This window comes from Hipposideros armiger, unplaced genomic scaffold (assembly GCF_001890085.2).
Source record: "Hipposideros armiger isolate ML-2016 unplaced genomic scaffold, ASM189008v1 scaffold_270, whole genome shotgun sequence".
In the NCBI taxonomy this organism is placed as follows: Eukaryota; Metazoa; Chordata; class Mammalia; order Chiroptera; family Hipposideridae; genus Hipposideros; species Hipposideros armiger.
Genome location: NW_017731620.1, coordinates 892,996 through 914,206, shown reverse-complemented (window position 1 = coordinate 914,206; position 21,211 = coordinate 892,996). Strand labels below are relative to the sequence as shown.

The window sequence follows — 21,211 nt, the reverse complement described above, 5'->3', positions numbered from 1 at the left end:
GAATGAGTTGAAGAAAGGCTCATTTCTAAGTTTCTAAAGAAGGTGCCCCTTGTATTCTTTTCCTATTACTGCTGTAAGAAACTGAGTGGCTTAAAACAACACAGTTATTGTCTTATTTCTGTGGCAGTCAGAAGTATGAAGCCAGTTTCACTGGGCTAACATCAAAGTGTTAGCAGGCCTGTTTCCTACTGGAAACTCTGAGGGGGGAATCAGTTTCCTTGCCTTTTTCCAGCTTCTAGAGGCTGTTGTGTTCCTTGGCTGTGGCTCCTTCCTCCATCTTTGAAGCATCACCCCCACCTCTGCTTCTGTCACCATATTGCCTTCTCTTCTCTGGTAGTCAAACCTTCCTCTTATAAGGATACTTGTGGTTACATGTAGGGCCCACCTAAATAATTCAGGACACTCTCCTCTTCTCAGAATCCTTAACTTAATCCTTACTGCAAGTTCCTTTGCATGTAAGGTAAGATAGTCACAGGTTCCCAGGGTTAGAATATGGACATTATTTAGCCTACCACACCCTCCTTTATTCAAAGCAAATGTTTTCATCTATATCCTACTTCTGACCTCCTCATTGTGTCCCTTGAAACGTTCCTTTACCCAGTAGTCCTCATTTTCTCCATCTGCAGCTCTCCTTTCTTTTTTAATTTACTTCCCCATAACCTATAAACTTAAGTTCTTCCAAATGAAAAACAAAAGAAAGCAAAACACTCTCTAGACTCTCTATCTTGCTCTAGCTTTTTCTGCCATGTCTCTCCTCTTTATATGCAAATATTTTAAAAATAATTTCAAATTTCACTTCCTAGCAATATGAAAAATAAGCTAACCTTTAAAACCATCCCAGAATAAACACCAAAAAAATGTTTTTAAAGTTAAAAAAAATACATTGCTGAATTGGAAAAAATCATCAGAGGTCAAAAATGATGAGAAGCCCAAATCCAGAGATAAACACATATTTGAAGGTGACAGCTCCCTTCAGGACATATGCCAGCTCTTGATAATCTAGAACTTTATTCTTAACAGACCATGTTTGGGGACAGGAGACAAAGACCACAGCATAGAGAAGGAACCTATAGAAAATGACAGCAGCGTGATTGAATTATCTCTTGTCCCCAAGGGAGATAGTAAGAAAGATTGGCTGCCTTGGCCTCTGCTGTTGGTAAAGGGAGGATGAAGTAGTTTCTGATGTGAATTCCTAACCAAAAGCTAGTTCATATGTGAGTTTGAGGTTACAGTTTACACTAACTGTTCTAAAAAACCATAGTCAATAGTTTAGTTTACAGAGTTTTCAATTTGGTAGTGCCCACAGAGTCTGACAAAAGAAAACACAAATTCTCTCTGGAAGAGTGCATCTTAACTTAGGCTTTAAAGATGCCTATAAATAAAGTTTCAAGAAACAGAAGTTCCTGATCAAAAAAAAAATTCACAAAACCTAAAGGAAAAACCAACATAAATAAGATTGTTCAGAAGCAAATAGTACAATCAGACCCACAGAGGCCATATGCAGTAAAATTTTGAGATACAGAATGTGAAATAAGTATGCTTAAAGAAATTCATTGAAAATATATTAATTGAGAGCCTACAAAGTGCAGGCTATTGTAGATATGCCTAAGAAACAAGAGACTTTCAGAAATGATCAAGCAGATTTAACAAAGAGCCTAATAGAATTTCCAGAACTAGACATATAATAACTTAAACAAAAAACTTAATACATGTGTTATACAGCTGATAAGACATAGATGAAGAAAGAACTAGGGAACTGAGAAATAGATGTGAAATAATTACCTGGAACATAAGACAAAGAGCCAGTGGATGGAAAATATAAAGGAGAGGTTAAAAGTAAAGAGTCTAGAGTGAAAAGATGTAATACATATTGAATCAAAGTTCACTAATAAAATATAGGGAATGTAGGAAATCTAATATTTCAAAAAATAATAGCTGAGACTTTTCCAATATGAATGAAAGATATCAATTATCAAATTCAAGAAGTCAATAAATCCTAAGCAACAAATATATTAATATATCCATTCCTACATATATTATAGTAAAACCACATAACAGCAAAGAAAGAAGATGTTGAAAACAGCAAGAGAGAAAAGACGGATTATCACAAAGGAAAGACATTTAACCTTACAACTGGTTTCTCAATAGCAACAATGGAAGTTAGAAGATCTTAGAAGAATATCTTTGAAGTGCTGAGGCAAAATAACTGTCAAGCTTGAAATATTTCCCCAGAAAAACCTTTTTTTTTATGAATGTGGGTGAAATAAAGACCTTTTCAGTTAAACAAGTGCTGAGAGAGTTTACTATCAACAGACTTCATTATGAACTTCAGGCAGAAAGCTAATGATTACAGAATAAAGGACTGAGACACAGGAAAAAAACACTGAGCAAAGATATTGGTAGTAAGAGCAAAGGTATTGGTAGTAAGATATTGGTAGTAAGAGGTCCTTGTACTATTTGAGACTAGGGTGAAGATATTATAAAACTTGATAATATGCAAATATGGATGTTAAATTTAAGATAACTTCTAGGAAAAGTAGTACTTTAACTTCCAAAACATGGAAGGAAAAACACGAAATGAGAAAAACATTTGATCCAAAAGAAAAGGGAAAAAGAGAAACATAAAAAAAGGCAGGCCAATAAAAAGGACAAAATAAAATATCTCTAGATGTATCTGTAATCAAAGAAATGCAAATGAATCAAATCATTAATGAAAAGACAAAGAGTGTTAGACTGGATAACAAAACAAAACCCAGTTATATGCTGTTTATAAAACACATCTCCAAAAAAATAAGAACACAGAGCATTTGAGAATAAAATGACAGAAAAAGATACTGGAAGCAAATGCTGACTGAAAGAAAACTGGCATAGTTTTATTGATATCAAGAAAAAGTAAATTTTAGGCAGAAAGCATTACTAAAAATAATGATAAAAGGTGCAATTTGGGCCGGCCAAGTGGCGCGATAGTTAAGAACTGGCTTGGGACGCCAGAGGACCCCGGTTCGGATCCCACATATGAGGGACAGTGACACTGCCCTCCACAGCTAAAATGCTGAACAACAGCTCAACCTGGAGCTGGGCTGCTGTGAGTCGCCGGCGATGGCGTAGGCTGCACTCCCTGTGGCAGTGGGTTGCCATGGGCTACCGTGTGTAGCCAGCAGCCAGCGTGAGCGGCCAGCAGCCGCAGTGAGCGGCCGTCCAGAAGCCAGCGACTGATCTGCCTCACCCGGGAAGAGTGCAATGATGGTGCCAACTTGGGCCAGTGAAGCAACATCCTCCACAACTAGACTGAAGAACAAAACAACAGCAACTTGTCTGTTCCCTTCCCCCAATTCCCCAGCGCTGTTCCCATCCCCCCAATTCCCCAATAAAAATCTTTTAAAAAATAAGGTGCAATTTATCAGGGAGGTGTAATAATCATAAATTGTATGAACATCAAAATATATATATAACAAAAAAATAAATGAATAAAAATTAAAAGGCCATTTTATAGTAGGAAATTTTAAACACATATCTTTCAATAACTGAAGATTAACTGTGAATTACAGAAAGATGGAAAATCAGGATGCAGAAGATTTAAAAAACAATTAACAGGCTTGTTCTAATGGATACAGAACACTGCACCCAACAACAGGAATACATGCATTTTTTTTCCAAGTAGAAAAATGAACATAGGAAAAAGAAAAAGCTAGAATTGGCAAATGACGATTAAAGAAATTTGATCTATAATTAGAAGTTATCAAAGAGGGAGATAAACAGTCCCAGATTGCTTTTCTCCCTGAGTTCTAACAAGTGTTGGAGAAACAGAATAATTTCAACACTACACAGATTGTTCCAGAGAAAAATGGGGATTGTTCCACAACTAATTTCATAAGGCTCATAAAAATTGACAGCAAAACAAGGTAAGAAATACAAGAAAATAGTATTAAAGACCAATCTCATTTATGAATGTGATGAAAAATAAATCCTAAGAGAAAAATATTAGCAAGCCAAATCTAACAATGTATAAAAAATACTCTCCTACCATGAAGTTAAAGTTGGCTTGAATGTATTAAATCTATTAATTTTATACATTACCAGATTAAAGTGTGACTTCTAGATTTGTTTTTATTTGTCGAAAACATTAACTCATTCAAGAATATGTTTTCTTAAATTGCTTGAATTTAAAAGTTTGTATTTTTAAAGAGATTATTTTAATAGCAAGAAAAATATAAAATACTGAAGAATAAATTTAATAAATCATGTGCAAGATCTTAATAGAGAAAATTATAAAACCTTACTAAAAGATATTTTAAAAGACCTAAATAAATGAAGTTATATACTATTCTCATGAATAGGAAGAATCAATACTGTTAAAAATATCGAAATTGGTTTTCCATTAACCTGACAGCCTGATCCTAAAATATACATGGAATAGCCAGGGGGTGGGAGGGTTGATACTCTGACAGTTCCGAAGAAGAACCTGGCAGGAGGATTTGCCTCACCACGATGGAGCCATGTCAGAAAGCTGTTGTAATTAAGACAGTGTGGTTTCATCAGAGGGATAGGCAGATTGAGTAACAAAAGCACCAAAGAGAGGCCAGAAACATCCATGTGTGTCTGAAGACTGGGCACATCAAGGAGACCCACAGGTCTGCAGGTAAAGGATGCTCTATTGCAAAGTAAGGCGGGAAGAATTTTTATTCACATGGGAAAACTGATTGTATTCACATCTAATATCACCCCAAATTCAATTATAGATGGATTAGGGACTTAAATGAGAAACTTGAATGAGAATTTCTGCTCATCAAAATACACCTTAAAGAGAGGGAAAAGAGAAGGCACAAAATGGAAGCAGATATTTGTAACACATATTTGACAAAGACTTAGGTGCCAGAATAATCAAGAAATCCTAAAAATTATAAGGAAAAGACAATTCAATAGAAAAAAAATGTGTAAAAGACATGAAAAAGCATTCCCAGAAGAAGAAAGCTACACAGTGAATAATCTTTGAAAAGAGTGTAAATTGGTACAACCACTTTGGGAATCAGTTTGGCATCATCTATAAAGTGGAAAACGAGCCTATACCTTGTGGCCTAGCATAGAGCATATGCCCTACCTTCCAGGTGTGCCCACTAGGGATACTTTTGCCCATGTCTACCACAAGACATACACAAGAATGGTCTCAGCAATGTTGTTGGTAACTGGGGTGGGGGAGTAAACAGCCAAATGTTTATCAACAAGAGACTAGTTCAATTGTGTTATAACATACGCTACACAGCAGCGAAAACAGTGGTGACTCACCATTATAATGTTGAGGGTGAAAAAAACAACAGAAACATACACACCATACCCTTCCATTTATATAAAGTTTAAAAGCATGCAAACCTATACAATATATTGTTTAGTGATGCATATGCTTTGGTAAATCTATAGATAAAAGAAAGAAAAGATTAAGCACAAAATTCAGGGCAGTGGTTGCCTCCATGTGGATAGGTGAGGGGGAGGTGATGGAGAGGGCTGTTGAGCGCTACTCACTTCTGGGGAGTTTGTCTAGAATAGCTTGACTGCCTGCCATCAGGTAACCCTTTTACCAGAGGAATATTTTTCTGTAGTCAGAGGTATTTCTAGGGTGGGACAGTGTAGAAAGTGAGAAAGCCTGTTTGGGGAGGTTTTCCCATTAAAGGTATGCATAGAAGGAGGAGTCCGTGGGTAGTGGGACATCTCCTCTCCATCCCCGTGTGTCGTTCAGTGCAGTATCAATATCACTGAATTCAGTTCCAAAACATTTACGACACCCCTGCCATGTGGTGGGCGTTACATTAGGTAACTGGAATACAGAGGTGAATACAGACCACGGTAAGGAGTAGGAGGGAGCGAGACAAAGCAAATTGGTAAATTGGCAAAGGACTGTCCTGGGTGAATTTATGACAAGGAGTCCTTTGGTCCAGTCAGGACAAGTGGTGGAGAGCTCAGAGGAGTTTGTTGGAGGACATGGTGCTTCTTGAATCTGAGTCTTGAAGGAAGAGTTGGAGTCAGAGGCAGAAAGGAGAAGAGACTGATTCCACTCAGAGGGAGCTCTGTTAATACAGACGCTCCCTGTAGAGCACTGGAGTTAGGGCCTAGAGAGAGATGGGGCTGGAAGGTTGGGTCTGGTTCCACGTCCTGCAGACATTGGAGCCCTCCAAGAGGATTTAGGTAGGAAATGACAGGACCAGTTCCTCTAGAACCCCCATCCTAGACTTGATGAGCAGGGAGGCAGGTTAGAGAGGCAGTGGTCCAGGTTAAGTCAAGCAGGTAGGGAAGGGCGCAGAGGTGAAGCGAAGGATGTGGATCAGGAAACATTCAGGAGGCAACATTGACAGGACATTGCAGTTGAATGACTGTAGTGATTGAAGAAGAGGAAGATGGATGGCAAAGTAGAGACAGCCGACACTGCTGGCTGTATGATAAGAAACAGCATCCTCAATCCATTCCTGGGACTCGCCAGGGTGGAGTAGATCCGACTGAGATTTCCTCTTGCCTTTCTAGTGATTTGTAACATAAATTTGTGACACCACACGTGACCCTCAGTACATTATGGCATTGTGATTCTGTCACATTTATGCTAAAGCACAACAGCAGCATAACAAAAATAGGAGTTGGTTACGAAAATACTCTTCCTTGAGAAAATTTAGTTTCCAATATATGCTTCCAAGATTAGTTCATAGAAAAGAGAGTGAATGATCACTATAATTATAGCATCCTGTCTAGAAGGCTCACCTGGTTGGGTCTTAAGGTTTCCTTTGGTGCTTATAATAACTGCTTTTTGTAATCTTATCATTTAAACAAGAGTAACATTTTGTTTGTAATTTTAGCTGAGAATTGTATTCCATGCACACTGCTTGTATTTATTTAATGGAATATGTTTTCAAAAGCAAGGTAGACTATTTCTGCTAAAGGCTTGATTCTCAGAAGCATTATTTAAATGACTTTGATCACTTTTGTGACCAGAACTCTCAATGTAGGCCATAAAGTTCTCTCCTAAGTTTGCCCCATCCCTTGGCTCAGAAGGTAATAACCTTCAGGGCAGGACACATCTTGCGGTTTTCCTTACTGATTGGGTCAAGTACAGATCTGCCTTCCCCTCTACCCACCCCCACTCAAAGTACTGATAGGCGGGGAAAATGAGTTGCCTCATCATTTGCTGTCCATGATGCCTAAGAAGTGGTTCGGATGAGAGAAGATGCCTCAAAAGAGGACTTTAGTCAAACCATCAAGTAACTCAATTAAATAACTTGTTTAATTTTTCTACTTCTGAATTAGTTTTTAAATAGAATTAGCCAAACAGCATTTTACCATTGTTTAAATACCAATAGCAAAAGCTTAAACGAAACTACTTTCTTTAATATAGTTATCCCCTGAGATTTAAGAGAGCTTTTGAGCCTCGGTTATTATCGCCACTAAATCTTTAGTACCAACTAACCAGCAAGCCCCGAAAACAGCTTTAACATTAGAGTTTTTAATGATTTCATTCATAACCACCAAAACAAAATAATCACTTTCTCTTTCTCCTTCATAGCATTCTGCTACCCATATTATAAACAGAAATGTTTCCATGTCAGGCATGCATAAAAACTCTCATTAAAAATAGAATGGAAGTCCTATTACACCCTGCATGGCTTTCTTATACCCGGGTGACCTGCCCACTGAGATAATCCCTTGGGCTGTGTCTTCACAGGGCCTGGGAATTTGCTCATCGGATTTCTCCATCTGGTTCTCCATGGTCAGCATCCCTAGCTTCCCAGGCCAGCAATGACCCAGAGTCTTCATTCAAAGAAGCTTACGGTTCCCAAGTCTGGCCAAACTCTGAGGTGCTTGTGAAGAACCAGCCAGTTTCCATGTTTACATTGGTCCCAATGTTTGCCACAGTCTCTCGAGTCACTTGGTCCTGGGTTCAAATTCTGACTCTCCTGCATACTAGCTGTAGGGTCTTCGGCAAATCATTTGAATTGTCTGAACTTCAGTTGCCTATTCCATAAAAAGGGGATAATAATAAGGTTGTTGTGTAGATAGAATTTGACAATTTGCACAAAGCACAGTGCCTAACTGAACACTCAGTAAATGTTAGATATTAGCATTAATATTGAGCAGATTTAGGCTTTCACCCTTTTAAAGTATTGTAGCTCTTAAGTTTAAACAAATAATATCTATTGTCAGAAGTTAATAGAAATCTAGAAAATTCTATATTTCAGAGAGGTGCCACTTAAAGTTTAAAATGTATATTTATTTAAACATGTTTTCTTTCTTTTAGGCCAATTTTATCTGAGAAAAATGAACTTCTCATTCAGTTTTTCTCAGATTTAAGTTTAACTGCTGATGGATTTATTGGTCACTACAAATTCAGGCCAAAAAAATTACCTACAACTACAGCACTGCCTGTTACCACCACAGTTCCTGTAACTACAGGTAAGTTTTGAAGTTTGTACACAAACTTAAGGAGTATAAGAAAAATTCTTTTGAAGTAGGAAAAAATTAAGAGGAAGATACTTGAAACTAAAATAAGTTAAATAAAATGAAAACTTATGTAAGAGAATAATGACTTCATTGATGAAAGAAAAATATAAGGTGTAAGAATAATAATAAGGTAATAAGTTTTAAAAATCAACTAAGAAAATGATGACCACTTAAAAATTACTAGGAACCCTATTAGAGGCACAGATCATTAGAAGACTAATTTTTCTTTTCTAGCACTTATAAAATTATGGTTTTCTTTTTATTACATGGAATTGTAGCATTTTAGGTTAAAGTACTAGGGCCTTGATACCTATCTGTTTTCACATCTGCCAGTATTTGATTTGGGCTTTTTTTTTTCCTTCACTCCAAAATATGTCACACAAAATATATTAATTTTTCAAATTGGAGTTAATCAAACAAAAATATTCGACGTATTATACAAGTCAGTTTGGAAACTCTCATCTGGGGCATGATCTAAGAAATGGCGAGACTGGAGTGGGTCTCTTTAGATCTAGTCTCTACATCCTGTCAGCTCCACCCACTGGGATTTCAGGCCACAGAGCTCAAAATCTAAATCCAAGGAGGAGAAAAAAAGGTGAGAAGGAAGGATATAAGGTTAAGATATGCAATAGGCTGAAATAAGCCCAACTTTATGGCCCACCACTTTCTGTTTGCACCAGTAGGTAGTAGGGCTGTCCCTCAGTACAGGCACTTAATGGAAGGGCTGATTTTTCTGAGCACTCCCCAGCTGTGCCACCTGGTGGCCTGGAAGTGTACTGGCTCATGCTACAGCAGTATTTCTCCAGCTCACCTCAGTGGACCCTGGTTGTCCTTATTCTTTCCAGTGAATTATCTGATCACACCCATGTGTGTGTTACTGGTTCCCCAGCTTTTATCTCCAGTCCTAAACTTTCTCTGAAATTGCAAACTTGGGTTTGTAATTATCTCCTAGAATTTTGCAACTGCTAAACATGTAAATTAAAACACATGAAGCTCTACTTGTTTTTTTGGTATTTTTTAAAAGATTTTATTGGGGAATTGGGGGAGGGAAACAGCATGGGGGAATCGGGGAAGGGGAGCAGACAAGTTGCTGTCCTTTTTGCTCTTCAGTCTAGTTGTGGAGGACGTCAGTTCACTGTCCCATATTGGTATTGTGATCATTGTGCTCTTCCCAGGTGAGGCAGATCAGTCACCGGCCATTGGATGGCCGCTCACGGTGGCTGTCAGCCACTCACGGTAGCTCACGGCAGCCCACTGAAGCAGGGGCTGCAGCCTACGCTGTCGCCTGTGACTCACGGCAGCCCGGCTCCAGGTTGAGCTGTTATTCATCATCTTAGCTGTAGAGGGCGCAGTGTCACTGGCCCCCATGTGGGATCCAAACCAGGTCTCTGCTGCTCAGAGCTGGCGTCCCAAGCCAACTCTTAACCAGCGCGCTACTCAGCTGGTCCTCAACTTGTTTTTATCACACTATTTTCTGCCTGAAATCTGCTTCTCCACATGTTTTCTCAGGCATGGCCCACAACATCAGTAGCCACGCTTCCTCTCTCTCACCTCCCCGCTGCATGCCCCACCACACACAGAGCAGACCATGCTATTCTCCACCTTAAATTCATCGTCTACACCTGTGCCATCCAATACAGTAGCCACTATGGAACACTTGAAATGTGGCTAGTGATATACTAGAACTGAAATTTTAATTTAATTTTAAAAGCTTTATGTAGCTAGTGCCTGCCATATTGGACAGCACAGGAGCCCAACTCCTTTACATGGCATATAAGACCCTTAACACTTCCTCCTTGGCCTCTTTTTAGCTTCATCTTTTGTCCCTATCACCTCTCTCCTTATGCTCTAAGTATTTTGAATTTTATCCTACGTGTGGAGGCAACCGTTGATGGATTTAAACAAAGTTCAGAGTTAGATTCACTCTATGAAGATCACTGTGGCCACTGGGAGGTGAATGGAGTGTAGGGGTCAAGAGAGTCAACAGGTTCTTGTGGCTGTCCCGGTGACAGAAATACAGAGATGGTCAAGAGATGCTGACCTTTGTGCAAGCTAGGGGCCTTAGGAGAAACTGACAGGGTTTGGTGATTAATTGGACTAGGGAGATCTGGGAGGTATCAGGAATGCTTCCCAGGTCCCTGACTTGCAAAACCCAGGGGATAATGTTGTTATTTACTAAAGTCAAGAACTGTGTCTAGGGGTAGATTCGTAAGTTAAGCTGTGACCTTGTTGAGTCTGAAGTGTCTGTGAGACACTCAAGTGGAGATGTCATTGGATAGTTACATCTATGGGCCTGCAGACGAGCAGAGGGATTTAATCAAGATATTTAAATCTGGGCTGGCTGAGTAGCGCGTTGGTTAAAGGTTGGCTTGGGATGCCAGCTATGAGCAGCAGGGCCCCGGTTCGAATCCCACATTAGGGGCAGTGATGCTGTGCCCTCTATAGCTAAGGTGGTGAACAACAGCTAGACCTGGAGCTGGGCTGCTGTGAATCGCCGGCGATGGCATAGGCTTCAGTGGAGCTGCAGTGGGCTCCAGGAAGTTACTGGGAGCAGCCGGCAGCTGGCGTGAGCTGCCAAGAGCTGCCGTGAGCGGCCACCCAGTGACTAGCGACCGATCTGCCTCACCGGGGAAGAGCACAATAATAATACCAACATGGGCCAGTGAAGCGACGTCCTCCACAACTAGACTGAAGATCAAAAGGACAACAACTTTTCTGTTCCCCTTCCCTGATTCCCCAACGCTGTTCCCCTCCCCCAGTTCTGCAATAAAATCTTAAAAAAAAAAAATTAAATCTGAGAGTCATCAACACATACATGGTAGATACCATGATCTAGAATGAGATCACCTAGGGATAGGTTAGGGTAAAAAAAGGAGAAGGGTTGGAATTAAATCTGTACAAATTCCAATATATTTTTTAAAAAGGATATGCTGGTAAAGGAGGGCTAAGGATGAGGAAAGAAAGCCAGGAGCAGGGGTCATGGAAGCCAGGGAAGAGAATGTTTTAAGTCAGTAGAGCCATGTGTTGATGAGACTTCAAATAGGAGAAGGAGTAAAATGTTTCCATTTGATTTCATGACATGGAGGCTACTGGAGACCCCAGCAATGTAGCATGAGTTGTGTGAGTGGAGTTGTGTAGGCAGAAGCCAGAAAGAGTGGGATCAGGGGTGTGTATAAAAAGGTGAAGAAATTGAGACAGTAAGTTCCAGCAACTCATTCCACAGGTTTGGCCCTAAAGAGGGAAAGAGGCCTTGAGTGTCTGGAACAAGTTAAAGCTAATGGGAAATTGCCAGCAAAAGAGAACATATTGGCAGACAGAAGGAATAAACTGAGGAGGAAATTTCTACAAAGATGGGAATGTGTGGCCTCCAGAGGACTCACAGATGGACAGACCTTAGACCAGAGGAGGGGTATCTTCCTCTCTCAGAGGAGGAAACAGAAAAAGACAACTCAGAGGTTTTGTGGGGATCTTGGGGACATTTTCTTCTATGATCTCTGTGCTCTCTAGAAAATTGGCAAGGTCACGTGCTAAGAATGAGAAAGGAGGATGTGTGACTACCAAACCCATTTCCAGACATTGTCAAATGAGAACCACTGTGTTTATCTACTTATTGGGTTGTTGGAAAAGTCATGACGCATTTTTGTGACGAAAACCATAGAAAAAATACATCATGACTTTTCCGACAACCCAATAGCTTTTCTTTTCAATCTGTCAACTTCTTAGTTCTTTCTATTCTTATAGGCAGTGACAGGCTCGACATAAATGTTTACTAATTGGTTGCATCTAATTACAGATATAACACACTTTATACATGAGCAGTGTTTCTAAAACACCTGTATTATTCACATTTAGGCAATTGCACATTTTAAATGCACCACAAAAGTTCCCTCTATCCTCAGGGGGAACGCCATAGGATTCCTTGTATAAAGTGAAGAATTAACCTATATTTTCTGAGGTCATATTTTTTGTACTGGGTTTTTCTAAGCAGGGCACATGAAGACTATGTCTATTTTTAGTTGTAGTGTTAGTTATATGTAAAGAAAGAAGAGAAGAGAGCTAAATTTGGGTTATCTTTGATCTCAGGTTTAAAATTCAGTAAAGGGTATTGAGTTACACTGAGGAAATTGGAACAGTATTGGTAGCATGAAGAATTTCTTTTGCATGCTTTTTAATTATTTCATTGCAATGATAGATTAGTCACTCCAGGAAATAAATGGTAATTTTAAATTGATAGATTCATATCTAAGTATCAATTATACTTGAATTCATTTCCCTCAATCTTATGATGTCTTTCTTCTTTGAATTAAGGTTTAAAACCCACCGTAGCCCTGTGTCAACAAAAGTGTAGATGGACGGGGACTCTGGAGAGCAATTACTGTTCAAGTAACTTTGGTAAGAAATAAAACCCAGCCTTTTCTCTTTAATAAGAAACTTGAGACTGCATGCTTTAGTCTCAAAGGAATTGCCATGAATATGATGGTAAAGGGTCAGTTACACTCTTCGTTTACCCAAGAAAATATTTTCCTACACACTAAGGTATGTTGACTTGTGCTGTCCAAAGTGTTAGATTTCACAACTGAGAAAAATATGCATACAGAAAATACACTTTTTTCACATAAACTTAATTTGACTCCTGGTGCATGATACTGCTACTCTGTGTATTCTGGATGGCTCAGTATTTTTTCCTCACATATTGTTCATGTACTGAGTATTTTTTCACAGATCTATAATTCAAGTTAAGTAAATTAGAAACAGATCCAAGCCTCTCTCACAAGAAATTCAGGTTTTTCCTCTTTAGTGCCTTCCCAAAATATTAAATTAAAACTTGGGAATCTGAAATCCATTTGGAAACTTATAAATTAGAACCTGAGGACATATTGCTTAATGACTTAGAATTTCTAAGAGCTTTTTGCCATAAAAAATAATTACACTTTCTGTGAAAAGCGATCAAGAACAAAAGATACCAAACTTAATTATGCTGGTTATTTTCAAAAGGAATATTTAAGAAAGGTTTTATCAGGGGGAGAGATCCAAGATGGTAGAGTAGATCAACACCATGCCTGCCTCCCTCCGTGAACACATTCAAATTACAACTAGGGCCAGCTGAGTGGCGCGTTGGTTAAGAACTCGCTTGGGATGCCAGAGGGTCCCGGTTCGGATCCCACATATGAGGGCCAGTGAACACTGCCCTCCACAGCTAAGATACTGAACAACAGCTCAACCTGGAGCTGGGCTGCCGTGAGTCGCCGGCGACGGCGTAGGCTGCAGTCCCTGTGGCAGTGGGTTGCCATGGGCTACTGTATGTAGCCAGCAGCCAGCGTGAGCGGCCCGCAGCCGCGATGAGCGGCCGTCCAGAAGCCGGCGACTGATCTGCCTCGCCCGGGAAGAGCGCAATGATGGTGCCAACTTGGGCCAGTGAAGCAACGTCCTCCACAACTAGACAGAAGAACAAAAGGACAGCAACTTGTCTGTTCCCCTTCCCCCAATTCCCCAGCGCTGTTCCCATCCCCCCTTCCCCAATTTAAAAAAAATTACAACTAAATTATGGAACAATCAACTGGGAGGACCATCTGAAGTCTGGCTGAACAGAAGTTTTATAACTAAGGTTATAAAGAAGAAAACACATTGAGGCTGGTAGGAGGAGCAGAGATACGAAACGGGCTGGTCTCAAATCTCCCTGTGGTGGTTGAGAATCAGGAGGGATATCTCAGCTGCAGAGGCTCCCCCCAGAGAAGCATGGGAACCCAGCCCCACACCATGTTGCCCAGCCCAGAGTACTGGTGCCAGGAAGAGGAGCCCCCCCTACACACACACAACAATTGGCTGTGAAAGACAGTGGGGATTCAAACCATCCAGGAGGGATGGAAGGCAGCAGGAAACCCATGCATCCTCTTAAAAGGCCCACACACAGAGTCACTCACTCCCAGTGGGGGGACGGTGACTCAGGGTGTGTTGGAGACATACAGGGAGCAGACTGAGGTGTGTGGCTTTTGGGCCAGGGCTGAGGACAGTCACCATTTTCCTTGTGAGGCATCCTCCTCCCAAGCAGCCGGAAGGGTGCCATCTTTCCTGTGTTGATCCTCCCACACAGGCCAAATCTGAATCTGAGTTGGTCTGGATAGCTCCACGGGGACCCCACCCCACCCAGCTGCCCCAATGCTGGAGGCACTTTCTCTGTGAGCAGCCAACCCCATCCACATTGCACTTTTTCTTGGAAAACTATCAGAGTCCATTGGCCCCAGGGGGGCAGCGACTGGCCTCAGTGTGCTCTGAGACTTTTGTTGAGTTGCTTTAGGCCCAGCACTCGCACCAAACCAGAGTCTACATTAAACTGGTTACCACAACTCTTCCCACTCTAGTGACTCCCTGAGACCCTCACATACATCAGTGGCTGACCCATAAAGGAGCTGGTAGGTAGCATCAGGCCTCAGGGTGTCCTGTCTTTTTGCGGAGCTACCTCAAGCCTTGTACTGGTTGCAGCCGTCCTCGGTTCGCAGTGTGGCCTCTCCCATGTACCTCCAACTTTAGCACAGGCAACAAGCAACTGAAGATCGCTCTGTAGCTCCTACGAGGTAGTCCCTGGCCAGTCACAGGCAGCAGGTGACCTGGGCCTGCACCAGAGCCCCTCCCAAGAGGTCCCAGAACCAACACACTGGAAGCTGACTTCAGACCACAGCAGAATACTGGCCAATTAGCCCCACAAGTGGTATACATGAAGGATGGTCTCAACATGTACCAGAGCCTGCTGGGGCAAATCCCACTCAGTGGTAAGCCCCCCACACAGCAGCCCATAGCTGTGGATGTGGACAAACCCCACAGCCAGTCAGCCTGAGGGCCAGTGCCACCCACTGATGTGCCAATAGCAATCAAGGCTCAATTATAACAAGAGGGCACACACAACCCACAGAAGGGACACTCCTGGAGCACTAGAACAGGTGGCCAGGGAAACTGCCCACAGGGCACCTACTACATAAGGCCACCTGGTCAACACTGGAAGACATAGCAGATCTACCTAACACATAGAAACAAACACAGAGACAGCCAAAATGCAGAAACAAAGCAATAGATCCCAAATGAAAGAACAGGGGAAAACTCCAGAAAAAGAAGTAAATGAAATAGAGGCAAAGAAACAGAGTTCAAAACACTGGTTATAAGGTTGTTCAAGAAATTTAGTGAGAACTTCAAGAAAGTGATAACAAGCATGAAAAAGGACATAGAAAATGAAAAAAATAAAAATAAAAAAAACAGAAGAATACAATAACTGAAATGAAGAATGCACTAGAAGGAATCACCAGCAGATTAGATGAAGCAGAGGATCGAATCAGTGATTTGGAAGACAAAGTAGCAGAAAACACCCAATTGGAATAGCAAAAAAATAATAATAATAAAGAATTCCCCCAAATGAGATTAGTTTAAGAGCCCTCTGGGACAACATCAAGCATAACAACATTCACATCATAGGGGTACCAGAAGGAGAAGAGAGAGAAAGCAAGGGATTGAGAACCTATTTAAAGAAATAATAACTGAAAACTTTCCTAACCTGGCAAAGGAAATAAATATACAAGCCCAGGAAGCGCAGAGGGTCCCAAACAAGATGAACCCAAACAGGCCTACACCAAGACACATCATAATTAAAATGGCAAAGGTTAAAGACAAAGAGAGAACCCTAAAAGCAGCAAGAGAAAAGCAACTAGTAACTTATAAGGAAGCTCCCATAAGATTGTGAGCTGATTTCTCAAGAGAAACTTTGCAGGCCAGAAGGGATTGGCAGGAAACATTCAAGTGATAAAGAGCAAGGAACTACAACCAAGGTTACTCTACCCAGCAAAGTATCATTTAAAATCAAAAGACAGATAAAGAGCTTCCCAGACAAGAAATGGTTGCTGGACTTGTCATGGTGATTGCTCTTTTAGTTTAGGTATATAAATGTTGAATAACTATGGTGTACCCATGAAACTAATGCAATATTGTATGTTAGCTATATTTTTCATGGAAATCTTAAAAAAAAAGTCACGGGGATGTAAAGTATACAGTATAGAGAATATATTCAATAATGTTGCAACAACTATGTATAGTGCCAGGTGGGTACTACAGGGGGATGATTGCATAAATTATATAAATGTTATACATCTGAAACTAATGCAAAATAATATTGAATGTCAACTATAACTGAAAAAAAAGAAAAATTTTTAAAAATAGTTTTATCAGGAAAAGAAAGTTGCTCTAGCTTAAATTGGTTATCCCAAACCAAAGGGCCTCCCAGAAGAGGCTTTGCTTCCTTTTTCTGTGTCTTGAAGTGGTAACTGTCTGCAGCCCAGATGAACTATATTGTAGTAACGTGAAGGCACTGAAGAACCTGGGGCCCCAAATCCTACTGGAGTTTGCATGCCAAAATTCAAGTAACTGGCATAAAAATGAAAACAATAGCACCAGGTATCATAGCTACCAACTCCAGTTCAGTCTTCCATAGGAGGTGCTTAAGGAAATCTCCCTCCCTGTCCTTTGGAGCCACCTGATTCCACTTGGCTACAGACAGACATTTTTCAGTGAACACTCATCACTAAAGTAAGGCCTGATAAGAATTCGGATTTTTTGAGCTTTGCACACCATGGAAGCAATGAGTTCTCACTTTACCCTGAAAGGGTCATGTCAGCTGAGTCCAAAATTTTATTTATTCCACTGACTCACTTACATAGCAAAATTACCAAATACTGATTACCACCAGTGGCCCGTTGGTTCTCCACTGGCATTGGCAACACTCCTCTAGAGGCAGCTTTTGGTTGCCACAATAACTGGGGAGAGCTACTGGGTTTTCTGGGCAGGCAGTGCTCCTAAAACAGTCATTCAATGCAAGTTCTGCACCTCACAGAACTGTCCCCACCAAGTGCCAGAAGCATGCCTTGGAGAAACACAGCATCTTTCCTTCTGAAGCTCAGAAATGAGACTCTTTTCTCTGAGTGTCACAATGGAAAAAAGAGAGAATGACATATAAAAAGCAGCTGAATTTTGCTAGAGTTTTTTTTAAGCAAGAAAATGTTTTAGGTTATACCTCAATTCTATTCTTTGACTTGTTAAATGGGGCACACAAGGTGGATAAGAAAGAGAATATCAAAGACCCAGAAAAAGACAAATATTTACTGATAATTAGAGAGAGATAAGGACCCATGGGATGAACCAAAGTTTCAGGAGAGAGGACAGCTCAAGAGGGGATAGAGGGAGACACAGAAAGGTAAGCGTCCACCCATACAGACACAAAGACTCTGAGCTTCCTGGCTCAGATCCCCTCATGAATCCTCCTAGTATGGGGTTGCCGCGAAAGAATCAAAGTCTTGTTCAGTATGCGCAGGTGAGGCTCATACACCTCTACCTTATTTGATAATTGATCCACATGTTGGGTAAGACATGGTGAAGATGCCCCATCTGGGTAACAGGCTTCAATGCGGCTGCTACTTAGGTTTCTCTCCTAGGTGTCAAAAACCTGGGCATCATCACAGCTGCGTGGCTCTTTTGTTCAACCTGAATTTTGGTGAGAGAATCAAATTTGATAGCTCTGCTAGAAAAATGTCAAATGATTTTCCATTCCTCTTACATATGCCTTCAATGTAACATCATTTCCAAAACGTTTTCTTCTGTAGTATTGGCTGGTACTGTCATTACAACCGTCACTCGAGGTGGGAGTTTGCATGCCACAGTCTCACTCATTAACATCTACAAAGAAGGAAATTTGGCAATTCAACAGGCTGGCAAGAACATGAGTGCCAAGGTCATTGTGGTCTGCAAGCAGTGCCCTCTCCTCAGAAGAGGTAAGGAGGGAGGGGAACTTTGGTCCTTCTTCCAGGGGAGCTCAGGGACAGAGAAGGGAACAAGAGAGCCATTCTGAGCAAGTCCATACTGTGGCTGGTCTGGGGAAGTCAACATATTGCCCACATCTGGCATAGAAGGGAGGCCTTTGGGGTCTGGCAGAATTGGTCTCTAATCCCAGTTCTTGTAATTTGTGAAAGAAGATGAGGTAGTGGAAATGAATGAGTCCAAGGAGCATTTGCACTTGGATCAGTAGGGAACGGACACAGAGGAGCAGTTCCGAAGAAAGAGATGTTCAATTATTGCACCGATGGTGCCAGTACCATGTCTAGAAGAACATATTCAGCAAGAAAAAGGAAATTCAGAGCTGTAGTTCAGAAGGGAGAGGTATATATGGGCTGGAATGAAATATTTCGGGATCATTTTCAGATATAGGACCATTAAATCCATAGATGGGAATGAGTTTATTACAAGAAATTATGGAAAAAGGAAAGTCAGAGCCAGAGGCACATGGTTATTTTTAACAAGTTCCCTAACTTATAAAAGCAGTGTGTATTCAAAAAAAGTAATGTATATTCTATGATTTTTTAAAAGTCTGAATAAGTAGAGAAGGATATAAAATAAAACGTGAAGCCCTTTCCCTGCCAAACCCAGCGGCACTATGAAAAGCTCCTTCCAGAAAGTTCCTCTCCATATGAAGCATGCACACACACACTTAAACAAATGGCATCATGCTATACATACTCTACTGCAGCTTTCCCACACATGATATTTATGTAGATGCTTTGCACAAACAGTACCCATGGGTAGGTCTCTCTCTTTGGATGGTGATAATGCCTGGTACTCCACCGTGTGTTATGCCTTGGTTTCCCTATCCAATCTCAGCTCATTCTTTCCTCAGTCTTGTTGTAAACCTCTCCCACAACCAAAACAAACCAAGCTGTGTGCGTTGTTCACAAAAGTCAGGAAGCCAGCAGCTTCATGCTGGCTTTTCAGAAGGAATAGCAAAGGCTCTGTAAACGATAACACTTCTTTCCAGAACTGCCAGGAACTGCCAATAATGCACATCTAGATACATACTTCAAGGTCGCATAATGATGCTGGCAGTCCAGCCTTGAGGTGACTTCCCTCTGCCCAACCTACCAACCTTTCATAGGCTCGAGGCCAGTATGATGACCATGTTAGCCCACAGCGGGAGGATTACGCAGGAGAAAAAGGAAACATATATCTCTCTCATAACACACTGGGGAAGAGGGAGTACAAAGGAGGCAGTAACATGCACTTCATTTATCCATTTTTCTGAGGCAATGTAAATCTTCACAGTTGAACCCAGCGTACCTCAGCTCCGGCCCCAGTCTAGGCCTAACTTAGTCAGACACACTGCTATATATGAAAACAGTATAACAGATGTAAGTGCTTTTTAGTACCTATTTTTTTTACAAGGGATTGTAAGAATGCAAAGAGGCACATGATCCAGCCATGCACTCCAGAAACTTCCATAGTATAGATGCTTGAGATGTTGGGAAAAGTTTAAGACAACAATAGAAGACAGTGGCTCATTATCTGCCAAATGCCTGGGAAAGCCAGAAACTATGGGATTCTGAGAGGCCTCCAGAGGATGGCATGTCAGGGAGCTCTGGAGGCGCCTTGAGGAAAGAGAGCCTCTCATGTGAACACAGTGCATGGTTCTTGGCAGACAGACACTCAGTAACTAGGCCACCCCAACGGCGCTGCAGAGCAGGGCTTGGCGGGATCTAATTGTTCCCAGCCAGTTCCCAGTGTTAGCAGAGCTGGACAGTTACTCAGTTTCAAGCTGTTTGCTGATGAGAGCCTTAAGCCAGATCTTGTTCTAGATAGAATAAATGTATAATGGTAACATTACAGAACATTTACCTAGAGGTAAGTTATGGCCTAAGGTGTTTCCAACACATACACATAGAGAAAAAATTAATTTTGTATTCTCTTGTTTTAGGTCAGAATTACATTATTATGGGCCAAGTGGGCGAAGATGGGCGAGGCAAAATCATGCCAAACAGTTTTATCATGATGTTCAAGACCAAGAACCAGAAGTTCCTGAATGCCTTGGAAAACAAACAATGTTAATAGTGAGCTGTGTCAATGTAAGCTTCGTTCTGTCATGGCCTCTGAAAGATCTATTTTTCTCAGTAGAAAAACAGTCTTATAAAATTAAATATTGAGCATTCAGATTTACTCTTCACATGATGTGGGTCCGAGACCTCCGATGTTGCTGATGGAAGCTTTGTGCCTGCCCCGAGGGGAGCAGACGCCTGTTGGGAAACCTGCAGACTTAGTGCCTGTGAGAGGAAACTGTGTATGGAGCGTGACAGTTTGGAAACAGTTTATTTATACATCTCTGTAAAAGGGTATTTTAGGAATGAGTTTTGTGAAGAGGTAAAAAAGAGATTTTATAAGTGCAATATTTATAGTGGTATTTGTTTTACCTTCAAGCATTTGCTCCAAGTGGTATACTCTTCTGTTGCATTTTTAAATCAGTGCTTAATAAAATATTTTAAATGATTATATAACAGCCATCAAATTTATTTTTATAGAAAGTGGGACACTGTAGCATGAATATTCCCTGCTATGTACATGTAAGGTTGTCCTTGTAACATTTTACACTTTGCGGAAAGAGCGGTCCAAGAACTCCAAGACTAGATGGATCCAGGAACGTACAGACTGTAACTCTCCTCTGCAGAACCTGAAGATGGTGGAGCTTGAATGGTGTCCCTCGGGGATCTAGTTCAGTTCCTTCATTTTAACAGAAATTGAAGCTCCGGTTTATGTAGTGACTTGTCCATGCACACATTTCCCACAAGAGCGCAGGAGATCAAGCTCGCAAGTCCTAATTCCCAAACCAGTGCCCTCACCAGCGTGACAAGAGAGCCTTGCTGCCCCACAGGAAAGCCCTCTTCTC

General features: G+C 41.1%; 1 protein-coding gene across 1 annotated transcript in view; it reads left to right on the top strand.

The window, feature by feature from the left end:
* Positions 1 to 20,828, top strand: part of PCOLCE2 (procollagen C-endopeptidase enhancer 2) — a 77,249-nt gene extending 56,421 nt beyond the window's left edge. The window contains exons 6-9 of the mRNA XM_019656922.1: positions 8,273 to 8,427; positions 12,784 to 12,867; positions 18,111 to 18,278; positions 20,249 to 20,828. Of these exons, the coding sequence (XP_019512467.1) occupies positions 8,273 to 8,427; positions 12,784 to 12,867; positions 18,111 to 18,278; positions 20,249 to 20,379 (538 nt within the window). The 3' untranslated portion in view covers positions 20,380 to 20,828. The remainder of the gene's footprint in view (positions 1 to 8,272; positions 8,428 to 12,783; positions 12,868 to 18,110; positions 18,279 to 20,248) is intronic.
* Positions 20,829 to 21,211: the final 383 nt, after the last annotated feature.